Here is a 22354-nt window from a genome sequence, read left to right on the forward strand (position 1 = left end):
GAGGTCTGCACTGCTTCCTGAATGTCTCAGACACAAACCAGGGTGAAAAGAACTCCTTAGTACTGAAAGCCAAGCACTTTGGTCATCTTTAGTTCTGTCTTAACAAACTATTTTGCTTTTTCTGATTTATTCTGGTATTACAATATGAATTTGTATTAACCACAGTTGGGCAAAACGTTTAATTTTAATATCATTTGATTTCCAGCATTGAGCTTCAGACACAGAGCAAACCCACGTGGGCTGTCCCATCCTGCAGGTGAACTCCACCCAGGCTCACAGACACTGCAGGGGCTGGGCCGGGCTCACCTGGCTCAGGAGTGTTCTAGATCTCAGCCCATGATGGGCAGAGAGGCTCTGCCAAGTGGCACAAAACAAGCACTTGAGTTGCTACATCACAGGAAGAGAATCACAGAATGGTTTGGGTTGGAAAGGACCTTAGAGAGCCTCATGTTGTAGGAGTGCCTCCTTGTGAAGGTACAATAACCTCATACCTTGTATGGTACCGACTCCACCTTCGGCTTCTTAACAGGAGTGTGCTGCAGGGCTTCCTTTTTATCTGATAAAACTAAATAAATAAAAAGAAACAAAAAGTCATGGCGTTTTTCCCTTCAAAAACCAGTCCTCCTATTCCACTCACATTTGACTGACAGGTAAGACATGGCTTTCTTTATTATAAATCACATAGATTTCAAAGATTATATCGATTGTCTTGGACCATCACTACCTAAGACCTTGTTGAGCAAATAAAGACAAACCAGGAAATATCCTTACAGGGCAGTTCTCTTTTTGCAGTGTTTTTCTTTCTTCTGATTGGAAACTCATCAATTTTTAGTTCACCATCATCTGACACATATTCATATTCATCCCGTACAGGTTTGGATTTGTCCTCTTTAAAATTCTGCAGTGACCCAAACACGCTGGTATTCAGATGAGTTTTGACTCCCTTTGAACTGAAAAAAAAAATAAATTTACAAATCAATAACAACACTCTGAGTAGAAAACAGATTATGACTTGACAGACAGCGAGTATCTCTATGCAGAAATCTCAGTCAAATTGAATTCTTTCAGGGATGCCAAAGCAACTAGAATAATTTTACAAACACATTTCTGAACGTAGGATTTATATCTCAAAATAGGACTCTGACTAGAGCACTAGAAGAAGTTTTAATGATAGGGTATTTTCTACATGGACCAGAAAGGCAGATTTTCATAGCCTTATATAAAAAATATAAATAATGACCTCCTTGCAATTTCCTTTTTTATTTGATATGTGTTGTCATATTTTTACTTACCCGAGCAATTTCTTATTAGAGAAAGAGAATGTGAATTTGTTGTCTTTATTTCCTGATAAAGGAGTCTTTTCCGATTTATGTTCCTCTTCCATTTTTAGAAGTGAATCAGGTTTACTGTTCTGAAAGGCAAAAGACCAAAACAAAATATATAAATCAGTTAAATTAGTCATTTATGTTTCAGCTTCCCAGGTACCCTCAGAATCTAAGCCTGTTAAATTTTCCTTTATTAAAAATTCTATCAAATTTTCCCTGCAGACATAATGTTCTATTCTATGAGTGAATTTCACCTACCCTGCATTAGCCCTCAAGAAAGGCAGTCTTTTAATCCATAGGGCATAATTCAGATGTCATTAACTCTCATTTTATACCATTAAAATTAGTTATTGATTATTAGCTATTAGTTAGCTACTGATTAGTTATTGATTTCAGACTTAAACTAGTAGGACTGTGTCAGAGCAAGAGTCACAAAAGGGATCAACACTGAACCATCTCCCTGCTAACAGTCTGGTGTCACTATGGACAAATGGACAATTCAGCACATGCTTTTGGAGAATCCATCCAACCCCTCTTCCTTTATAAGGGATTAATTGATTATTTCCTGCTTAATTTTCTTTTCTTTGAGAACAGAAAATTGGTGCCTCGCTCTCTCCACTTAAGCAGAGCCACAAACAACTCCCTACCCTTTTTATCATTATGTGGCAGAATTTAACAGGAGACATTACCTTGTATTTCCATTTGGCTTCTGTTTTGCTTTTATTTTGCTCTCGAACTTCAAATTTCTCCACCTCATTCTGCTTGCTCGCAGATTCCTTATTGGGAGCACTTAAAACATTCTTTGCAGCCTGGGAAAAAGTCAGGAAAAAGTCTTCTGAATGAGGATGGAGTGTTGGCATGTCAGAAATACAGGCTTTATCTGGGCAATAACATTATATATATTTGAAAACTCCCATTTATTCTTTTTGAACCCCAAATTGAGGTTCAATCAAATATTTCTCCTTCAGAGTGCGCAGAACAGCAGCTGCACTTCTCCTTGATACATGAATACTCTCCTCTCCCTGTCTGTCACCCCACAACAGGTTTCACAACCTGCACACAAAGTGTTAGAACTTCAGAAACATTTTAGGAAAGATTTATGGATATTTCTTCACAAACAATGTACAACCATTCCTCTGTCAGTGCCTTGACGATCCTGGCCCCTACTGAAATCAGTAGCAAAATTCACGCTGAATTAAAGGGCATCAGAATTAAAGGATGTCTAAAAGAAAGTGGGCAAAAGTGGAAGAAAACTATTGTTCTGTTTTCAGTCACTCATTCTAGAGTAACATCTCAAGCAAATGAGGCACTTTAGGACCAAGTTCTTTTGTCATTGACACCTTTTGAGATCAGTGGGTTTCTGGGAGGCTCCACATCAAAGCAAACCCACCAGCTGAGTAAGAGAAAGGCAGTGAGCCAGCAGTTACAAACTTTTCCTTTGCTTCTGCAGAGCCAGGGTTTCACAATGTGTGGCACATGCTACTTTTTGCGTGAGACTTAGGGAATGATTTTATCTCTCTGAGGGTGGGAGAAGAGGGAGAGGTTCAAACACGACCCACCTTCCCCTTCTTTGGCGTCTCGATCTTGGTCAGAGCCTCCTTCGTGTGTGCCTCCAGCAGGTCGAGGTTGGGGATGGCTGGTGGTGGGCTCTCCTTCGCTTTCTTTCCTTTCTTTTTGCCTTCTCCCTTCACTTTTGGTGTTTTGGGAGGTTTGGGGGGCTTGGGAGGCTTCGGGGGTTTGGATGGCTTGAGTTGTTTAGGGGTTTTCACAGTTTTGGGAGTCTTTTTTTTAGGGAGCTTTTCTACAGGTAGGGGCGGAGGGGTGACTTGGACAGGTGATGGAGCCTCCTCCTTCTCCACAGGACAGATCTCCTCGGCCGTGGGGTTGGCACTCGAGTCTGCTTTGCTGGCTTTTGAAGCGTTCTGTGGTTTGGCACAAAGTACAAGGTGTTCAGACACACCGGTCCCGTTTTGGATATTCACCTGCACCCCCCGTTAGATGGGAAACAAACCCCAGAGATGCCCAAAGGTGTGATGGAGGGAGATCTGCAGCACAGGTCAGTCTGACCGAGGAATGAAAATCCCACCAAGGCCACAGAAATGCACTGCTCACCAATCCCACCCCCACATTCCTCAAGCCTGGCCTGCAATAACTCCAGAGGCTTGGTAGGAATGTAACCCTCACTGGGTTGTACCATCATGTGGGACTCTTAAATGGCCTGTCCACACAGGATGGATAAAATGAACAGCCTTCTGCTTAAAATGCTGATCACCTCGAGCAAAAACCCCTTCCATTCAAATCTGATGTGATAAATATAGCAGAATCACATTTCATGCCCCTGGGAAAAATTAGCAGTAAAATAGCTGCCCAATTAAAATTAACACTGACTAATTAAAAATAAATTTTTTTCTGCTTAACTTGCTGTTCTGACAATCAGAAAACTTAAATACTATTTCAAAGTGGATCAAAGAACAAGATAGGTTTCAGTTTTGAGGTCTCTGGATGTGGTTAGGAACAGGGTGGAATGCAGCACAATGTCTTCCTGAAGGAGCTGAGCCAGCTGTGGCCATCTTTTGCTGTCACACATCTCCAGCCAGCAGGATTTGACACCACACTCAATGGGTGGTACCTCCGTGCATTTTATATCCTGGACACCCAACACAGTAAATATTATAAAAACAGCACAAACCTCACTTAATCTTATTTCTTTGGCAAGGTCCTTGATAAGTTGTGCTGGTTTGAAGTTTTCTGGTAGTTCATCTTCATGCTCTGCTAAAGCCTAAAACACAACAAAGCCAAATGGCTGTTTCTGTGCATATTTTCTTCAAAAATATTTTTTAAAAAACCCTCTTAAAGTGACTTGTCCATATTTTTTCCTATGTATTTAAATTAATCTTGACTGCATTAGACATTCAAATAAGAAAAAAAAATTTTTCCCCTGTTCTGGGTGTTATGGTAACAAGTTGTCCTGAGAGAACAACAAAGTCAATCATTCTTTTTCAGATATTATTTCATTTTCACAACTGCAACATCACTTTGCTCATCCCCAGTTCTCCTAATACCTTCTCTTTGGCATCTTAGAATTAGATGTTTTGCAATGGAGATGTTACTTGTTCCAGAATTTCCTCTCTGCTCCAGCAACTGACAAACAAATAATATTAACCCAAGCTGCTTCTCCCACCTGTTTTTTAGTCCACGACCTGAAAGCACCATTGAGAATCTTTGCTCCTTGAAGGAGATGAGCAGGAGGTTGTTGTCCAGCTTTATGCAAACCTAAGCAGAGGAAAAACACTTGTCACTCAGCCACTGACAGCTACAGTTGTTTACAGCAAGCATTTAATTTGAAAATTGTAACTGGGGAAGCTGAAGTTAACTCTTTGAGATTTAGCCCCACAAATTAATACCTACTACAACCTGATGGTAATAATCAGTTTTTACTGTGTCCCAAATCCAGCTGAGCCTTCCCACCTGTCAATTATGGCTACTGAGATTCAGGGTAATTGTCCTCAGATCCCGAAGCTGAGCCATCAGGGTAGGCAAGGAAATGCAGTTTTACCTTTGAATTTCTCTAGTAGATGCTTCCCCGTATACCAACATGCCGTTTCAAAGTTGGGAAACTGAGTCAGACTGACGATTTTCAAACGCCTTTCTACTTCATATGCCCTGCAAGACAAAGTCACAGGAACCTGGGCATGGCAGAGCACGAGTGGGTCACAGAAGTGTCAGGGTCACTTTGCAGTGGGTCCCCTCTTTACCCTGCTGCCGCGTAGGCTGGGCCTCAGGCCAAAAGCAAAACATGACAGCACTGGTAAAATACTGAGATACAGATGTATGATGGTTTTATTGCATCATTTGCCCAGAATCAGTAGAGAACTGATTGTATTGTCTTACACTGGGAAAAGAGCCCAGCCGAGCAGGTGGGGGTTGATCCAGCAGTGAAGGGCAGGTGCCAGGGTAAAACTCCAGGCAGTGTGTAACAGTTCTGCCTTCAGGATGTGGCCACATCAAGCTGGACACCTCCGGTGCATTGTCAAAGGTGCAAGGACAGCTCAGGATAACTCAGCACCAGGGACCACAATCAGAGGGGGCAAAGGTGAGTGCCAAAACTGCCCAAGAGCTAGTATTACTGTAAATGATACGTTATTACTGATTTATTTTAAAATGAGCCTCTACATAACTTTAGATTTTAAAGACAGATTACCTCATCTGCATTTCCACGCTTAGACTGTGTAGAAAATGTCCTGCAAACGCCAGGCAGTCTACTGGTGTTAGAGTTGCATAAATCCAACCTAAAAGAGAGAGAAGGGTCCTCAAGACAAGAATTCGAAGGCCATTAGCACAGACTTCAATCCCAAAGGATGTCTGCACTTCACTGAGCACCTTGCTCACAGGTACCCACACAGCCCAGCCCCAGAACCACACACACTTTGAACAAAGCTGCCTCTGGTCCCTTCTTTGCTTGGATACATAATGGCAGCTGCTTTCCTGTCTCCACAAAGACCTGAAACAGCCCCTGGCATGTGCTTTATCACAGTGTCAGAATCAGGTGTTTTCCAAACATGTATTTTCACATAAAAATCTACTTAAGTTAGTGACTCTCTATAAATCGCTGTGTTTGTTCCACCATTTGCTCCACAGATGGTCATAAGAGAAACACCTACTTTCTACTTCTTACACCCAAGGTAAAATTCAAGTGTGTAAACATTTGGTGAGAGAATCTGCTTACACATTCACCTGTAGTTCCTGAGAGTCATAGGGGATTAATGTCTGTGACAAGAATTTGGGAGTGTCATGGTCAGAATGCAAATTCATTCAATATAAGTTGTCTGTTAGATGTCAGAAAGCACCAATGACATGATGGATACAGAAAGAGAACTCATGAGTTACTACAACCCATCTAGACCACGAGTGGAACACTCTCCCTAATAGTTTAACTTTTAAAAGGCTGCTAAAATATTAATAGAGACCAGTACAAGTTCTGATTTGTTTTGTTTGTAAGCACATGAAATAAAACCTCTACTGAGAATTAGACTCCATATCTTGTCAGAGAAAGTTGTCAAATCCCACCCCTCTGGCATTTTGGATGTGCTGCTCTAAAGGATGAGGAAAACCCTCCTCCCCCACCTGCTCACCTGATGGGATGAAGAGTGTCTGGCCTTGTTTAACGGTGCATCTGTAACATTTATCTACTTGGTCTGCAAAAAACATCTCACTGTGATTTGCTGCTGACTGCCAGCGTTCATACAGAGAAATATTTGCAGAGGCTGGTTTGATGAGATAAAAGATCTTTTCTCCCTGAATTATAAATATAAAATTAGTAATAAGCAGCCAAATTAAACAACACTGAACTGGCCCGCGCACACACAGACACACATACAAATATTTACCTAAACACATATGTAACATGTATTTTGGCAGCATTTAAATAAAATTAATTAGTCAGCTTTGTGGAGAAGGGCTGAAATAATTCAATCACAGCTGACCACACCTGCTCAGATTTGTGTGAGTGATGGCACAAAAAGTTTAGAGTGCCAGGCTCCACCACACTGCAAAAACAGAATGTGGTATCTTTAAGGCCTAGGGTGATGTATGTGCAGAAGGCACTAAACAACCATTAAAATCCTAATAGGGCGAAAATACACAGAGGACTTCCATGAAGCTCCAAGTGCTTCCTCACTCAGGAGACCCTGGCACCTCTGGGAGTGTACTCACTTAGAGCAGTTAAGGCTCAGATACAACAGGACAATGATGAAAAGAACGGAGAGATTAATTCTGGAGAGAATTCTATGATGGCTTTGTGTGTAAAATTGAGTTTGTTACTAGCTATACCTGAAAACTAGGCTCCCTCACCTTCAGCACGTGGTACCAGGCAGAAGCCCCCCCAGAATCTATGTGGAAGTCAGTGTAGCTGTCCTTCACGCAGATCAGGCAGTACTTGGTCACTTTGGGTTTAGCCAGTAGAGCATCGTCAGGCCAATAATTTTCCACCCAGGACAGCTTCTTAACAATATCAGGAGGCTCTACAAAGCTGGACATCCTTACAGAGAGAGTGGAGAACACACAGGCAGCTTTTAAAACAGAGCACCACGACCCTGGTACAGCTAGAAGGGAGTGTGACAAATACTTGCACGGCAAACTGGAGCAGCTCCTCTTGTGGCAGTGGAACTGCTTTTCATTCAGAAAATTATGGAAAACTGTTTGCAGACAGAGATTTAAGGTTTTTTAAGTGTGATGAGTTAACAACAATCCTTTTGCCTTCTTTCAGCAGTATCATCTATGATCAAATATGTGCTGGTTGCAGTTTTCCAGCCCCTGCTATGCAGGCTCAGGTACCAACACTGCTGTGATCACAGCCACCTTCCCAGGCCCCTCCAGAACAGAAAGTGAAATGTATGCACTTGGACAGGAATCCCCTGGTAAACTGTAAAAATTAGCAAGTCAAGCTTAATGTTAATAATCCTAATAATAGTAACATTAATGCTTGTGGATAAAAAACTCTTGATCTGATGCTGAAAATCAGCAATCTAATTTAGATTAAGTTATACTAAAAGCTCAGAAGAAGGAAAAAGTCTAATTTGGGTTAATAACGTGAATATATTTAAAATATAATATATATAATATATTTCTATAATTTATATGAATGAATCTATTTATGTACATTAAGAACATACTCTTACTGGATATGTATCTAAATTTATACAAATTTTTTTATTATCTTCATTCACACTGAACATATGTTCCTATTTATTTATTTATATAATTTATATATTATGTTTTTGTCAAATACATAACATACACTATAATCACAGCTAAGACAATGCAGTGGCATGACAACCAGATAGTAAGTGTTTCATCCTAGAATGTGCTAAATTGTAGATTCAAATAGTCCAAAATTTGGACTGATAGTGCAGGAGGTGAAGAGTCACTGCTAGACACTCTAAAATACCACATCAGTAAGAGTATCTGCACTTCAAACCAATATTAAATATTCCCACATGTAATTTGTGCTCAGTGTCAAGCCCTGATGACAATAACTCCATTTCCATGGCAGGGAAGATGGAGCTGTGCATTCAATTAAACTGTCACTGTCTATGCTAAGAAATAAAATATTTGCTATTAATGTCTCGATTAGCAGAGTATGAACGACAGCTCCAGCAGTCCTTCAGGAAAAAAGACATCCCATTATTTGGGGATAATGGCAGAAAGCTGAAAAAATCTCTGCTGAGAATCCCGGTGGTCTCAAACCTGCAGTGAGCAGAGCTGCTCTCTGCAGCGATGGGGGTGAGCCACTAAATTCCAGCCACAGGGATCAGGGGAATGCCTGGGAAAAATTAGCTTGCCATTATCCACCAGCCTTCTTTTTTCAGCCTTCATGCTGAAGCAGAATGCTCCCCAAAACTACAATTTTTTGTTTTTCTGCTGATATTCATTATCATCTGAGTAGTGTTTATGTGCAAAAGAATCTTTTCCTTTTCCTGGTGCTTCCCTTCTGGAAGCATCAGCTACCCCAAAGGATACGTGGCCTGTGAAAATAACCTGCACAGCTCTTGGTGTTCAATATCTCAGAGATGTCCCTGCCCACTGCTGGAAGGACAGCACTGCTCAGTTATGGCAGCACAGCTGCAGAGAGCCCCAGGCAGTGGACTCAGCATTGGCATCAGCTAATGGAATCACAGGTTGGTTTGGGTTGGAAGGGACCTTAAAGATCATCTCATCCCCATCTAGTCTTGGGCAGGGACACCTTTCACTGTCCCTGGCTGCTCCAAATCCCAATGTCCAGCCTGGCCTTGGGCACTGCCAGGGATCCAGGGGCAGCCACAGCTGCTCTGAGCAACCTGTGCCATGGCCTGCCCACCCTCACAAGGAGGAATTTCTTCCCAATATCTGATCCCTCTGATCTGCACCATCACCCCCAGCCTGCCACTGGGAAGTCATCATTACCCTGACCCTGAGCTGAGATCAGACAGATCACAGGTTACCTGGCAAAAGCACTGTAACCAGGACTAGTACATGTGCTGTAGGATTTCAGAATTATAACAAAATTCCAAAGTTATTCTTCCCAAAGGACACCTAGTGACATGCTACCCTACACCTAAAGTCAGAGCAGCCAGAAGCTGCTAAACAAGGAGGAAAAGCACTGGGGAAGGCAGAGGCTGAACCCAGCCACGTATCCCAGACACGATGTGGGATTCAGTAATTTTAAATTATAATTTATATAAAATTCCATGTAAGTAATATTAATATAATTCAAAAATAAATACATAAGGTAGTATAGCATAGTATACAGCTATGTTATTATATAGAAATTTGTTATATACAAAATAATAAATTAAATACAAATTATAAATCAAAATAAATCTGTAGTAATTACTGTGAAGCAGGTTGAACACCTACCTGGTGTCAGAGAACTCCAGGTTTGTGACATTTAAGACCCTTTTCCTGTTTGTGCTGTAGTAGTAATCCACAAATTCCTTGAGCTTCATCTTGCAATCTTTCTGCTTGGTGACATCAGTGACATCAACACTCCGCTCCGGCCCTGCACATGAATTCAATGGAGAGGACAGGTTGATGGACAGTCTGCCTTGCCCTCTTTTCTATGCTTGGGGGTGAGTTAACCTGTCCAGAAACATCTCAATCTTCTGATTTTCTTGACCTTTTCAGCCCTTCGATCTTCCCTGTTGGTTATGTATGTACCCACACAAACATACATACATAAAGACCTGCATATACATAATACCCATTAAATGGTGCTTTTGTAGTCATGTCCCTGGGAAAGCCATTCCTTGATACCACTTCGGCTGTTACTGCTTGTGCAGAGCTGTGGAGAGCAGAGCAGGCTGGTTCAGCCTCACTGCCAAGCTGCCACACAAAACAAGAGCAACTTAATTGCTAACTACAAGCTCTCACTACATAACAAACACTGAGACCAGTACAGCACATGGCACAGACAATATTTTACAATACAATTCATTATTTCTATAATGCAGCTGAGCTCCAAGCAGTGCAACGCCAGATACCCACCGACGTAGTTCTCGACGTCGCTGACATAGAAGGTGGGTGCAGGCACAGCCAGGCCCAGCCCATCCTTCTTGGGGACCAGGATGGGCTCTGCAAAGCCCTTTTCTTCCAAATACTCTGCTGTCAGCTGGCTGCCTGGCACTTTCACCACTATGTCTTCAGCACTGCAAAAGCAAACATAGATTCAGTGGTGAGGGGCTCCCCACTGAGTTTGGAACATTCTGTGTTTCACTGCTGAAAGGCAGACACTGCGGAAAAGAAATTATAGGCAAATTAGGTACATAAGCTAAAACTCCATTCACTGAAAACCATGAAGGGCACAACAAAATCATGCAACATCAATTGCTTGAGCCTTGTGCTGCAACCACTGCAAGTCCTAAAATAAGCAAAAGACCATTTTCCTCAGCTGTAGGATAGCTACCAGTGATCAATGTTAAAGGAATTAATGTTAAATGTTTCACTCTAAAGAAGGTGAGATTAAAAACGTTACCCAATGTCAAATAAATGACCCTAGAAATGTGCTGCATATCATTTTAAAGTAGCCAAATAATGTGCTCGGGAAATATACTGCAGATCATTTTGAAGTTGCAGGGACACCTTGCACCATCCCAGGTTGCTCCAAGCTCCAAAGTCCAGCCTGGCCTTGGACACTGCCAGGGATCCAGGGGCAGCCACAGCAGCTCTGGGCACCTGTGCCAGGGCCTGCACATCCTCCCAGGGAATAATCAATTTAATTGTTATCACTGTTACTCTTGCTACTCCAGTGCTATTTCGATATTAAACATTTGTCCTGGGGTACAATGCAAAAATGTGTATTCTATCACCATCTGTTGAAATGTGGGAGGGGTGGTGATCCTTATCTCTGTGGGAGATATCCTCTGCTGATGTGCCATCTGATAAGATCGGGGGATGATCATCGTTATCTTTTCACAACCCATCCTTCCTCCAGAAGATATATTCCGTTAATGGGCCATTAAGTCCTATTGTGTGACTGATAAGATTACATCATCCCACTGGGAGATGCCCCAGCCAGGGGCAGGAGCCAAGCCTTTCCTACCTAGATAAAAAACTGGGGTTTGGGACGCGAAGGCAGACCTTTCTACTGGATCCCAGAGGAAAGTCGGACCATTTCCACATCATCGCTGGATCTTCGGAGGAAAACTGCACCTTCTACAGGAGCACTGCTTCAACGGAACCACATCCGTTATCCAAGAGGACTGCAGCCACCATTTATACGGACTGCTACCAACACCCTGACTGACAGGGTGTCAGGTTGTATTCTGACTCTGTCGGTGGTTTTTCTTTTGTATTATTGCATGTATTTTATTTTTTCTTTTTTTTTTTTTTTTCCTATTAAATTGTATTACTGACTTGGAGCCTCGCACTGGTTTTGCTTTCAAACCAACACAACATTTTAGAACAGAATGACATGAAGAGAATTCTCTCTTCAGTGTTCCTTTTGACCTGAGACCCTCCCAAGCACTCACTGGGGGTTGTGAACACTGGTTGTGTTCAATCCCTGCCTCGTGCTGGGATTCATTAGTGATGCTCCTGGTCTGAGCCCCCTGTTCCCTCCAGCACCTCTGGGTGCCAAGTGCTGGGGCTGGTCTGTCACATCTGTACATCCCATCCATTGCTTTGGAGGAGAAAATTCCTCCATGAGACCTTGTGTTCAAGCCCCAGATCTTGCAGGCATTTCTTTGTGCTACAGACCCTCCTGTCTCACGAGATTCATTTGGCAGCAGGATTTTCTTATGCTCACATTAATGAGTAAGAAAGAGAAAAAATGGGAGGCTGTATTATTTATATCAATTTTGGAGTGACTCAGAGATACTATATGTGTGACTGCAGTCTCAGAAGCTACCCGAAGTTACTGAAATCAGTCTGCCTGGGCCATAAATCTTTTTAAAAATGAGCTGTGCAGCCTGTCAAATTACAAATTACAAAAAAATAAAAAAGGATCAACAGCAAAGACAAAAATAAAAAAACCTTGCAGGCCCCAATGGAAATAGCAAGGCAAGTAAAAATACTCGTCCTGAGCTCAGCAAAACACATCTATAAAAGCTGCAAAACAATTCCCAGAATTATTTAAGTATTTTCAGCTTTTTCTTTAAGCAGCCTAAGACTAGTATCTTAAATTAAATGTGAAATTAAATTCTTAATAAAAAGGAAAAAGTTATGTGTTTACTTTGCCACTCTCCAAGGACTCCTCTAAAATAATTAGTTATTAATAATTAAGGATTTATTTGGCTACAGCCTACATTAAAGAGCCAAAAGAAAATGATGACTCTTGCAAGTGGCTGTGGAGCAGCCTAATAACATGTGGGACATGCCACCTAACAATTAGTCCCATTCATTACCCCAGTAACAGAGCCTTTGTCACCCAGCAAGCACGTCATTGTTCTGTCCAAGATGGGGACAGACTTCAGCAAAGACATTAGAATTTTGAGAACTGGAGAATTCTATGCAGTAAGTTGCTTAGTTTCTTATGCAAGTGGATGTTCCAGGGGCCAAACACACTCTGGTTCAACCTGGAGAAGAGACGGCTCTGGGGAGATCTTAGAGCCATTTTCAGTGCCTAAAGGGGGATTATGAAAAACAGCAAGAGTGAGTTTCTCCAGAGGTAGATAGTGATAGGACAAGGGAGAAGAGTTTTAAACTAGGAGAGATTTAGATTGGATGTTTGGAAGGAATTGTTCCCTGTAAGGGGATAAGGTCGTGGCACAGGATGCCCAGAGCAGCTGTGGTTGCCCCTGGATCCCTGGCAGTGCCCAAGCCCAGGTTGGACATTGGGGCTTGGAGCAGCCTGGGACATGGAAGGTGTCCCTGCCCATGGCAGGGGTGGGACTGGATGGGCTTTGAGGTCTCTTCCCACCCAAACCATTCTCTGATTCCATGATCCTTGCCTTCCCAAATCCCAGCATTTACGGAAATCCACAGGCACTGGGCTCAGCCGAGAGGAGATCTGAATACAGCTGCACAAATGTGAAAAAGGAAAGAGCCTGAGACATCTGCAGTCAAACAGCACTGACTTAATCACCAATACTCTGCAATGCTTCCAGCACAGACCATCCCCAGCCTCACAGGACCCCAGCACTGCCCCTGCACCCTGTCCAGACCAAAACCCACCTGGGAAACGTCCGACTTCGAAGCTCTTTAATAAACACTTGGCTCCCATTCTGTACAGGCTTGACCTCCGTCGTCTGGCCAGTATCATGCTTATGCCAATTTCTTTTCTTTTTCACTGAAAAAGAATTAATTGGACGGTTATGTTAAATTGAAGATAATTATTAAGGCATTGGCAGGAAGGATGAATCTTCATTTAATTTCTCACATGAGCAGAGTGGAGGGAACCCCTGCCATGCTGCCCTGCAGGTTTTAATATTGCTCTCAATGCCCCATTAGATGATAGTGGTGCAGCTGAATACATTACAGAGTGAGCAGTGAGCATTTTGGAGCAGAGGGCAGCAGCTGGGTAATTGCTGAGCTGCAGTGCCTGCAGCCTCACACAAGCACTGGCTCTGGACACCCTGGGCTCTCACACTGCCCCTCACCCTCACCAGGAAACTCCCAGAAAGGGAATTTATTATGGCTCAGACCTGCACCTGACAACAGATTGAGACTCCTTGACTCTGCTCCCAGTGAGGGATGGACACACAGGAGAATCCATCAGGGAAAAAGGGCCAGCAGGAGTGAGCACACGTGAGCCAGTTAGGTTTCAGTGTGGTTTTGCCCTGCCTCTGACAGCCAGATAACACAAAGCAAGAAAAACTGGTCCTGCTTTTCCCCTGAGTCAGCACTATCTCCCTCAGCTGTTCCTGCTTCCACAGTGTGTCCAGAGAAACTCACTTTGGTAGGAAACTGGGTTTTTCCACATTTGTATCACTTAAAGCCTCTGTTAATAGAATTTTCATATGTCACATATTTTCATTTTCCACCCTTGTTTTACAACATGAAACTCAGTTTTTCACTCCAGGTCCAGACCTCTTATCAAAACAGTGAGGGAAGGCAGCAGACTCCTCAAGGATGGCACCCACTCCTCACTCTTTGCACACACAGAGATCCACATACTTTTCCATTCGGAAAGGAATCTGGAGCCTAGAGATATAATACATGAGATTTGGAAAGAGCAAATTTTGCTTTCCTGACCACAGGCCTGGAATAACTCAAGGAAAGACATCTCCCAGTGAGTCCATCCCAGGTTTTGCACAAAACATGTTGGGTTTATTCGTTCCATGCAGGCCCAGCCTAGCTGGAGATATTCATTAAAGCTGCTAGTTCTTTATCTTAATGACTCTCAGGCTTAGTGTATTAATTCAATGCTCCTGGTAACAAAGGAAACAAGCCTGGCTTGAACGCCAAACCTTCCTCCTCTCCCTCTCTTCCCAATCTCCGCCTCCTCCCCCTCTCAGTACATCTGAATCCACACCACGAGTGTGCTGATTGCACTTGCACTCTGAGTGCAAGTCCCAGGGAAGAGGTGTCACTTGCCACAGGAAAATTAAAGAGCTTATCCTCTAAGCACATTCCTTTATTACACTCCAGATAGCATGGAGTGTTGGGAAATGAAAGCGACAGATCAGTAGTGAATTGACAAATCCACTGCAACTGTCCCAAAACCTCAAGGGAGCTCTTTGCCTCGGCACCAAGAGCTGGCAGGCGTCCACCTCTCCCTTGAACCTCACCAGCCACCTCTCCCAGCCCCCTCTCCCATCCATCTCTCCCATCCACCTCTCCCTTCCAACCCTCCTGCAGAGGCAGCCCAGATTCCTCACCCCAGAGTGTTCCCCAGGAGAGGCTGTCTCCTGGATGGCAGCTGGAGTCCATTACACTGCATCAAACATTCAAGCCTTGTCCATTTTCAGCTACGTTTTCTATATTTAATCTTTGCCATAAGCACCATAGTAAGGACTAAAGTTTCATTCCCATGTGCAACAGATCCCAGCTTTGGCCAGAAAAACTACTTTTTTGTAATTTATCACAGATTTCTTTTTCTGCAGATCCTTCTGATCAAATTTAACCTTTGGGAAGTCCAACATTGGAAAAAGGGAATAAATTTTTACAAAAACTGTAGCTCAAAATGAGTAATTCACAGGAATACATACATTATGTCAAACCTATTTGTGTAGAAGGGATCATCAACTTGAATGCTCAGGAAGAATAAAAGGGTGGTCAAGCATGGGACAAGGCTGCCCAGGGAAGGGGTGGAGTGCCCATCCCTGGAAGTGCTCATGAGACAACTGGACATGGCACTCAGTTCTCTGGTCTTGACAAGCTGGTGATGAGTCACAGGTTGGACTCAGTCATCTTGGAGTTTTTTCCAACCTAAATGACTGTTTGAGTTGGAAGGGACTTTGAAGCCCATATTGTTCCAACCATGACCCGGGTGCTTCCCTAGAGCAGGGATACCCAGGACTACCCTATGAGCTCTCTACTGATCAACACCAAAGGTTGTAGCCACTTAAAGCCAGCCACAGCCTTTGGCTCACTTGCAGCTCTGTAACTCCACTGATTCCAAAGATTTCTCCTGATTTTCACTGCTGGAAACGAGGCAGCAATCAAACCCAGCATTTCAGACTGTGTTATGAAAATGAGCCAAGCCTGCCCAAAGGAAGCCCTTACATATTATTGAAATTATGTCAGAAAATGGATAATATGGATGCTTTTTCCCAAAGAGAAGTCCCTACACATTTCATTAAACAGGAATGGCTTAAAATGCCATGTGACAGGAAGCAATCTTCTGAGAGCAGCCACTCACCACAGTGGTAATGTGGAAAAATGTAAGGAGAGGAAAATGATTTTTAAATTTCACATCTGGAAAACATATCTGGTAGAAGGCAAGCTCCAAAAATACATGTATATTTTTAAATCCAGACAAGTTGCATAACAGACAATTTGTGTCTGTGTTTCCCTTTGCTAATCTCACAATAATTAAATCCTACCAGTGAACTACTGGCACTAGAACAACTCCTACTCCTTTATTACAGAGCTAATAGTGCTGGATAACGGGTCAGAACAGATTCTGGAGCAGTTAATAGGCAAAGGGAGCAATCTCCCAGCAGCGCCCAAGCCCTGCAGCAGCATATCCTCCATGCAAATTCCAACAGATGGAATTCACCAGCCAAGCCGCTCCCTCCTTCACTTCATCCAGCTTTTAACTCCCCTGGCCTGGTGTACCCTGCAAGGATGGGCTACAGCAAACAGCTTCGTTGTTCCACAGGATCCACAATTCTACACATTAGTAGGGAAAATTACTATGCAGCTTGTGACATTGTCACCAAAACTCAAGGTAAGGAGAGCAATAATTTATGTTTAAATAAAATTGTTGCACTTCACTTCTTTGATGATTGGTGTTGCATGTCATTAAACTGCCTATGCTGTATTCAAAGGGAGAAAAGGAAGTGTCCTTGCTGCCCTACAGAATGGGTGTTGGTCTGTATTCCCATCATGCTGCATCCCCAGAGGGAAGAGGGTCAAGGGACACCTTCTGAGACCCTACCTGCAGAGCTGCTTCCAGCCCTGGGGCCAACAGCACAAGGACATGGAGCTGCTGGAGAGTCCAGAGGAGGCCACGGAGCTGCTTCAGGGCTGCAGCCCCTCTGGACCCAGGCTGGGAGAGCTGGGGGTGCTCACCTGGAGAGAAGAAGGCTTCATGGAGAGCTCAGAGCCCCTGCCAGGGCCTAAAGGGGCTCCAGGAGAGCTGGAGAGAAACTGGAGACAAGGGATGGAGGGACAGGACACAGGGAATGGCTTCCACTGCCAGAGGGCAGGGCTGGACGGGATATTGGGAAGGAGTTGTTCCCTGTGAGGGTGGGGAGGCCCTGGCACAGGGTGCCCAGGGCAGCTGTGACTGTCCCTGGATCCCTGGAAATGTCCCAGACCAGGATGGACACTGGGACTTGGAGCAGCCGGGGACAGTGGAAGGTGTCCCTGCCATGGCAGGGGGTGGAACTGTACTCCAGCAGCACTTTCTGCTGGGCTGCATGCTCTGGGACGCACCAGTGGATTTTTATTTGAATAAAAATAACTGGATAGACAGAAACGTTTTAAAAAGCATCAGAATGTTGTTGTCAATTCAACTCTCCTCATCATAACTGGTATATTAAACTTGCAATCTTTTTATCAAAACTGCCATGTCTTCAACTCCAGGATGATGCACCCCAGTTTTTATAGAATTGATATTCAATTCCTGATTATAGGCTTTTGCTGCTTCCGTCTGGGTTTTTCCCCTTGCACTGAACAGTAGGTGCCTTTCATCATTTATAATTTTTTAAAAAGTAAAAGAAATCAAAGTATCAGACCCATCTCAGAGTTATGCACTGACACTCTCAGAGGCCGGAGATCCTCTGCTGCTGCTTCCCTCTTGAGTTAGGAACAGTCTGGGAGTGTCTGCAGTCATCCCCCCTTCAATCCCAAATCATTAACTTCAAAATTATTTGTGGATATTTGTGTAACCAGGAAAATAAAACACTAGAAAGGCTGATCCTTTCAAACTAGAGCATTTTTGTAGGCACATACTGATTTTGTCAAATCTTTCAGAACCAGCCCCCCAACAGGGATTTTGCCAGCTTCTCACTTGGACCCTGTGGGAGACAGGAACAGCTGCAGGTCATCTAGGTTTCTAGTGCACATTTGATTTTTTTAAAATCGCAGTGTAAATACAATTCTAGTTTTGCCCACAAAACAAACACTTCAGACTCCATCTCATTCCCACTAGAAATTTTTTAAACTTTAACAATTAAGGCAATACAGAAATATTTGCTTGGGTTAAAAATTCTGAATTTTAACACAACAGGAGTCACTTTCCAGTCATCCCTTATTTCACACTAAATAAAAGGTCATCAGGATTCTCTCAGCTACAGCAGATGAGAGCAGTGCTCTTCCTCTGCAGGATGCCCTGAGGTTGCAGAGCAGCAGGATCCTCCCCAGCACTGTTGCTTATTTATAATAACTGGTTTTCAAGCAAAGCATTTAATCTTTCACAGGGATTGGTTTATTTTCTTTTTTTTTCTCCATTGTATAATAGAAAGAATTTGTGAATTAATCTGACCAAAGCAAACACATCCCACGATGCCTTCCCAGACAAACTCCCACTGAGATCAACTGTCACTTTTGCTCAGGAGAACCTTCTCCCTGTGAAAGAACTGCAAGAATTGGCACCCTCAGTGTATCCTACAATTTTGACTGACACTGAAATCACTGGAATTCTATATCCAGGCCAAGCAAAACAAACTATTTCTTACTCTTCTCATCTGCAGACAGAAAACACCGTGTAGGTTCCAAAACTTCCTCTATGAGTACTTAGCTGCCTCCATAGGGTTTTTCTAGCCCACATTACTGAGTGTGGGCACAATTCATGCAGGGAAGGACACTTAGGTTTTTGTGGAACTGCATTTTTCCAGGTAAATGCCTGTATGAGCTCACACATGTGCCTAAGGCTGCATCCAAAGCTCCGTGATCAACTCGCATCTTCCATTAACACCTTTCTTCACCTTCTGGTTTGAATTCCAATATTTACGGCAATGATACTGAGGCATGCCTTTTGTAATGACCCAAATGAAAAGCTCCTGTTGTTCAAACACTCCCACCCTGCTGCGTGTCGGGGACTGGCTGCACAGGGGTACTTACAGGTCGACTTTCCATGGGTTTTCTCACAATTTGGACAATGATAGATGTCAATATCTGGTGCTTCTTCTTCTTCCACACCGACACAGCTGGAACACAAGAAGTTAAATCTGACATTAGCCCATCTCCAAGCACACCAGTCATAATGAGAGCCCCATACGTTTGCTGTGCAGCCACACTGACCTGCCCAAACCAGCTCTGAGGCCGTGTACATAGGTACAGACTGGGTTTGTGTAGCCTACATTCCTGAGGGCTTGCTCCAAAAGCTGCCAGCCAGAAGCCCACCCAGTAGCCCACTGTGGAACTCCATAAAAATGTGGCAGAGAGTGTCACAGATTTTTTTTTCCAAGGAGACTGTTCATCACCTACACAGAGTTCTCCCAGCACCATCCCACATAAACTTGATTAACAAAATACACCTTCACAAAATACTTGTGGGCAGCTGTGAAGTACCAGAGGGATCTTGGCAAGGGATACCACGTGAACAACTTCCATAGTTCCACAACTTCCACCTCTGTTGCAATGTGGAAGATGAGGAGGTGAAGCAGACCCCCAGCTCAGCATTGCTGGTATGCCAGGATGCCACCAAGGTGGGTTTGGATGGGACACACTAGCAGCACCCGCAGCCCTGGGCACACCCGTGGACAATCCTGTGGGAGTACAGCACTGGGGAGGAGCCAAACACATGACAAAGCACTGAAGCACCCAAGACAAGAAGCTGCTGCACAGTCCAAGTGCCAAGCAGCCAGCCAAAGAATCCAGCTCCAGCATGTCCTGCCATGGAGGAAGGTCAAAGGGGACTCTGCTTCTGCTCCCTGTGTCAGGAGCAGCCCATGCTGCAAGGCACCACAGAGAGAAAAGGGTTCAGGGGGATGCTGTGGGATATATCCCTGGTGCCTTGGCTCTATGGGAGCTTAGCTAGGCAAGATCACCCATGAGAGGCATCAGAGGCACCTTAAGCTCCAGCACAAGCAAGGCTGGATCGCACTGTGCCAAGAGCTCTCCTGGGCTTCCTCTACTTCATTGCCTGAAATGCCTCCCCAGGACATGCAGGGAGCAGGGAACAGCTCCCAGTGCTCCTCAGCTCCAGAGAGCACCAACACTGCTTTTCTGCGAGGGAAAAGGTATGGGCAGGGGTCATGCATTGCCGCCTCCAAGCACAAGGCCACTCTCTGCCCCTGGCATTCCCCAGCACTGCTGGGTACTGATGAGTGCAGGAGTTCAGAGTTTATTGCTTCTGTTTCTGCACCGAGGAAGCAGAGCAGAGGATGGCTGCTCCATCCCAAAGGCCAGGTAGCAGCATGAGCCAGTTCTACCAAGCACTTCACGGAACCCCTCAGACCATTCTTGCTCCATTCAAGCTCTGCCGGACATCAGCGTGTCCAAAACTGGGTTCAGCAATGGGAGAGACTCATACAGGGTGGACACACCAGCAGCACCTAGTGCTGGCCCAGAAGCAGGGAGGCCATGACCTGGGTGCTGATAAAGGAGGGATAACACACAGTCCTGTGCCCACTGCTCCCATGAGTCCCTGGATCTGCTCCCTGAGGAGCTCAGGGCTCTGGGTGCCCTTGGTGGGGTGTGCAGGTGTCCAAGCACCAACACAAGCACACCTGGGGCAGGGAGGCAGCTGTTAAAATGCACTGTGAGCTCCTCTTCTCAGAGGTGGTTTTGAACCCCCTGCTGACCCCGAGGCACACGGTGCTGCACGTCACCATCACAAACCACAGACACACCTGCTGCTGGAGAACAGCAGCAACAAAACCAAGGCTGCAACCACGCTGGGAAAGGCCAAACTAGATAAGATACAGAAACACATCCTTTTTATTCCCATTGTAAATGTTGTGTCAAAATGAGATCCTGCCAGAAACCTTGGTGGATATGGTGTCCCTGTTGCAGCTGCCAATGTGGGAGCCAGCTCCCTTCAACACAAAGAAGCTCTGCAACCAAAGCCAGAGACACTCTCATCTCTGTGAACCCAGACTGGGAACAGAAATTATTATTTTGGAATTGTGTCAAAGCAACTGCAGATTTGGTTGATTTTTTTCATTAAAATTTTTTTCATTTTTCAAGAAATGAAAAAACACTAAATTATTGTGTGCTCCTGGAAAACTGAAATTTGCCGACAGGAAAAATCATCATCGCAACAATCCAGTCCTCAGAATCCTGTACATATATAGAGAAAAATATCAGATTGATAGAAAATACCAGAAAAATTAGTAGAAAATACCAGATTATTCAGTAAAAAATTTGAACAAACCCTGGTAGATTAGAGCCAGAGTAAGAGAATGTAGAGGATTCCTCTACCCAGAAAGCTGTGTCAGCTGCTTATGCCACTGGATTCAGCTGGCTAAGCTCAGTAAAGGTATGGATTAGGCTCTCTACAAGAGCTTGAAAAGTCTATATTTAGCTAAAGTAAGGAGATGAGACCCTTGGCACAGGATGGGAGGAGGTTTGAGCAGCTGTGGCACAGGGCGATGCTGCAGCGTGGTGGGAGCCATTGTTCTGAGAGAACAACGCAGAGAAGTAAAAATAACTGACCTCAAACTCCAGCAGGTCCCTACACGACACAGTCAACTTTTCCAGCTACAGCACGGCTTTGGAATAAGGTTTGGCCCCTTACAGCTGCTCACAGGGAGAAGCTGCTGCCCTCTCTGTGTGGGAAACAGAGAGTGTGAACTGTCCAAGGGATGTCCCAGCTGAACTGCCTCGGGAGATTAGGAACCAAAATACCAACCCACTCCAGGCTGTGCTGCTTCTCTCACCCAGCAGAGCTGGGTTCTCCAGGCACTGCCACCAGCAGGACTGTTGGTGGCTTCCACATGGATATAGACACAGGAAACCAAATTTCCCTCAAAAGGTTAAAGCCAGACTGCCAAACAGCCCCAAGCAACCTCTCCTGCTGCCTGTGTTGGGTTTACAGAGCAAGATTTGGGTAGTAGGGGGCTGTGGCTGCCCCTGGGGGTGGTCTGAGCATTTTCACCTGGGAATAAAAAGCAGAAGGGGACTGCCAGCTGGGGTAGAAGCCAGGGCCCAGTTCTGAAGCATCTCCTACCCAATTTACAAATGTATTTTTTCTCAGGGTGGTTAATTACCAATAATATAGAATGAAAGCATTTCTGCAGCTGAAGAAAACCGAGTCATCTACAGTGACTGAACAGAGGTGTTCTCCCTCTCAGCCCTCAAACTGCAGCACAAAGGGCACTCTGTGGTTTACACCATGAGAACACTCTGCGGTTTACCCCATGAGAACACTCTGTTTTGGTCCCTCCAGACTTTTTTCTCAGCTCCATTTGCCCAAGAGAAACAAACATCAAAAAGACTCAAACCAAGCATTTGAAAATTATTAGATGGGTCTAAAGGCAGCTGGTATGGGATCACAGGCA

General features: G+C 44.2%; 1 protein-coding gene across 3 annotated transcripts in view; it reads right to left on the minus strand.

Moving 5' to 3' along the window:
- PHF2 (PHD finger protein 2) overlaps nt 1-22354 on the minus strand; it is a 53536-nt gene that overhangs the window by 11330 nt on the left and 19852 nt on the right. For all 3 annotated transcript variants that reach the window (XM_014891444.2, XM_088171733.1, XM_088171731.1), the window contains 15 exons: nt 18972-19057; nt 13473-13587; nt 10347-10507; nt 9720-9861; nt 7176-7362; nt 6458-6620; nt 5527-5614; nt 4882-4988; nt 4507-4598; nt 4015-4104; nt 2885-3247; nt 2015-2134; nt 1293-1411; nt 772-950; nt 492-565 (listed from right to left, as the gene is read on the minus strand). In XM_014891444.2, coding sequence (XP_014746930.1) covers nt 492-565; nt 772-950; nt 1293-1411; nt 2015-2134; nt 2885-3247; nt 4015-4104; nt 4507-4598; nt 4882-4988; nt 5527-5614; nt 6458-6620; nt 7176-7362; nt 9720-9861; nt 10347-10507; nt 13473-13587; nt 18972-19057 — 2086 coding nt within the window. The remainder of the gene's footprint in view (nt 1-491; nt 566-771; nt 951-1292; nt 1412-2014; nt 2135-2884; nt 3248-4014; nt 4105-4506; nt 4599-4881; nt 4989-5526; nt 5615-6457; nt 6621-7175; nt 7363-9719; nt 9862-10346; nt 10508-13472; nt 13588-18971; nt 19058-22354) is intronic.

Source organism: Sturnus vulgaris, chromosome 11, assembly GCF_052056855.1.
Source record: "Sturnus vulgaris isolate bStuVul1 chromosome 11, bStuVul1.hap1, whole genome shotgun sequence".
NCBI classification, from domain to species: domain Eukaryota; kingdom Metazoa; phylum Chordata; class Aves; order Passeriformes; family Sturnidae; genus Sturnus; species Sturnus vulgaris.